The following is a 3,158-nucleotide window of genomic DNA, read 5'->3' as shown; positions in this document are numbered from 1 at the left end:
CTTTATCTTGTCTTTTTTTCAGGGCTGGTGGTGGAATCACAGGCAAGAGACACCCCAAACCTGGCTAAACCCTTTATCTTGTCTTTTTTTCAGGGGTGGTGGTGGAATTTTTAAGACAGAGTCTCACTATGTAGCTCTGGCCGGTCTGGAACTCACTTTGTATACCAGGCTGCTCTAGAATTCAGAGATCCAGAACCCAGATGTCCCTCAACAGAGGAATGGATACAGAAAATGTGGTTTGTACAATGAAGTACTACACAGATATCAAAAATAATGAATTTGCCGGGTGGTGGTGGCACACGCCTTTAATCCCAGCACTTGGAAGGTAGAGGCAAGCAGATTTCTGAGTTTGAGGCCAGCCTGGTCTACCAAGTGAGTTCCAGGACTGCCAGGGCTATACAGAGAAACCCTGTCTCGAAAACCCAAAATAAATAAATAAATTAATTAATTAATGAAATTCTTAGACAAATGGATGAATCTGGAGGATATCATCCTGAGTGAGGTAACCCAATCACAAAAGAACACACATGATATGCAGTCACTGATAAGTGGATATTAGCCCAGAAGCTCAGAATACCTAAGATACAATTTGCAAAACACATGAAACTCAAAGTGTGGATACTTCAATCCTTCTTAGAAGGGGGAAGAAAATACCCATGGAAGGAGGTACAGAGACAAAGTTTGCAGCAGAGACTGAAGGAATGACCATCCAGAGACTGTCCTACTGGGGATCCATCCCATATACAGTCACCAAACCCAGACACTATTGCAGATGCCAACAAGAGCTTGCTGACAGGAGCCTGATATAGCTGCCTCCTGAGAGGCTCTGCCAGTGCCTGACAAAAACAGAAGTGGATGCTCACAGCCATCCATTGGATGGAGCACAGGGTCCCCAGTCAAGGAGCTAGAGAAAGTACCCAAGGAGCTGAAGGGGCTTGCAGCCCCACAGGAGGAACAACTATATGAACTAACCAGTACCCTCAGAGCTCCCTGGGACTAAACCACCAATCAAAGAAAACACCTGGGACTCATGGCTCTTCCTGCATATGTAGCAGAGGATGGCCTAGCTGGTCATCAATGGGAGGAGAGGTCCTTGGTCCTGTGAAGGTTCTATGCACCAATATAAAGAAAAGCCAGGGCCAGGATGAGGGAGTGGGTGGGTTGAGGAGCAGCGGGGGTGGGTAGATAGGGGATTTTTGGAGAGGAAACTAGGAAAGGGGATAACATTTGAAATTTAAATAAAGAAAATATCTAAAACAAACAAACAAACAAAACAAAACTCAGAAATCCACCTGTTTTCCTCCAAAGTGCCGGGATTAAAGGCAGCACCAGCGCCAGCCAGCTCAAACTCTTTTCCTAATGAAGAAGCAGGCAGCTGCTCGATAATATGGCTGAAGACAATACCTTAAGAATGGGATAAGTAACCTCCCTCAACCTCATAGATGTTTCCTTTTTTTGGTTTTTTGAGACAGGGTTTCTCTGTGTGGCCCTGGCTATCCTGGAACTCACTCTGTAGACCAGGCTGACCTCAAACTCAGAAATCCGCCTGCCTCTGCCTCCCAAGTGCTGGGATTAAAGGCGTGCGCCACCACTGCCCAGCTACATAGATGTTTCCTAAATGTTGTAGGCAGTAACAACGCCTAGGCTAGTTTGGACACGCATACAACAGAAACTGGCTTCTCTGGTTTCTGACCTCCTTTAGGATGCTACTTTTGTAAGCATCAGTGTAAGAAACATAAGAGTTGAACCTTATTTCAAAACTTCCCCAAACCAATGGGGAGTGAGCTGTATATATGAGCTGTAATTATTTTAGGGAAGAGAATGTTTATTTAGAATGACAAACTTGTCATTCTATGAATGAATCAGTGCTTCTTCCTTTCAGGAGCATAGACTAATCAATGCTCTATGCATGTCTCCCCTCCTTCCGAGGACGAGGCCATACTGTACTTACTTGTCCAGCCTCCTTCCAAGGACGAGGCCATACTGTACTTACTTGTCCAGAGTCAGGATCGAGTTTCACTTTCAAACTGGGATCTTCGCGCTGAAGGCGTTCCAAGGCATGATCCAAATCTGCGTGATTAAACAATACCTGTTATCTTCACTCCATTTCTAGGTAACAACAATAGGTTTCAAGTAGGGAGCATAGATTAACAAGCAGGTACACTGATTAGAAAAAGAACATTTCGAAGAGCCATGAATGCTCTGCAGATGCTAAATCAAGGTAAGAATTCCAAGGAGAGGTGCATGAAAGCGAGTGATGTGCAAACATCTTCACAGGAGCTGTGTAAAGCGCATGCAGGCCGCAGCCAGACAGCAGCCAGTGAAGAGCAGCAGCAGATGTGAAGGGAGATGCAAGGCAGGAGAGCATGGACTGGCAGGCAAGCCACGCTGAGAGGTTTGGCTTTACACTGGGAAGCCACTGAAGGGCTTTATAGGGACAGTAACCTAATCTGGTTCTATAGCATAATCTAGGAGCTGACCAAAAAAAGAAAGTCATTATGCCTTCAGAAACACTGGCTACAATGGGGAGAACACCCTATGGCCAGTTCTCAACCCCAGGAGAAATGAAGATGACTCATTTGTGTCAAATATGCTACGTGGAGTAAGTCAATAATGACTTTAGCTGAGAAGCGTGCTTGCCTTCTTTATAAAAGTTCCAGAGACAAAAGCACAGTTGAAGCAAAGGAGCTGAACTGCAGATCAATGAGTTCACCTTTATCAACTGCATCCATTCACTTGTCTCTTAGGTCTATAAACCAAGAGTTCTAGGCTGTGCTGTCCATTTCTAAGTGTTACTCGTCTGAATTCATCGGTGCTGTAAATGCAAAATGCACAGCAGATTTCAAAGACTGCGTCTGAGAGCTCTGACTGCTTGCATGTCTGCACCACGTGCATGCTGTGTTCTTGGAGGCCAGGGGTCACACTCTGCAAATGGAGTTACAAAGTTGCTAGGCACCGTGACCCAGCGCTGGGTGCTGACCTCTGCAAGAGCAGAGTGCCCTCTTTACTACTGCACCAGCTCTCTAGACCCCATTAAGACTCTTCACTACTGCACCAGCTCTCTAGACCTCATTAAGACTCTTCACTACTGCACCAGCTCTCTAGACCCCATTAAGACTCTTCACTACTGCACCAGCTCTCTAGACCCCATTAAGACT

General features: G+C 45.6%; 1 protein-coding gene across 2 annotated transcripts in view; it reads right to left on the bottom strand.

Annotated features, from left to right (window-relative positions):
• Nucleotides 1-3,158, bottom strand: part of Gfm2 (G elongation factor mitochondrial 2) — a 40,137-nt gene that overhangs the window by 8,622 nt on the left and 28,357 nt on the right. The window contains exon 16 of one of the 2 annotated variants that reach the window (XM_021180110.2): nucleotides 1,994-2,070. In XM_021180110.2, the coding sequence (XP_021035769.1) occupies nucleotides 1,994-2,070 (77 nt within the window). Of the gene's footprint in view, nucleotides 1-1,993; nucleotides 2,071-2,128; nucleotides 2,816-3,158 lie in introns of those variants that run through there. The other variant, XM_029468555.1, reaches the window with a different exon arrangement.

Source organism: Mus caroli, chromosome 13 (assembly GCF_900094665.2).
Source record: "Mus caroli chromosome 13, CAROLI_EIJ_v1.1, whole genome shotgun sequence".
In the NCBI taxonomy this organism is placed as follows: Eukaryota; Metazoa; Chordata; class Mammalia; order Rodentia; family Muridae; genus Mus; species Mus caroli.
The sequence above is the reverse complement of the archived record's forward strand: the minus strand, read 5'-3'. Positions and strand labels throughout refer to the sequence as shown.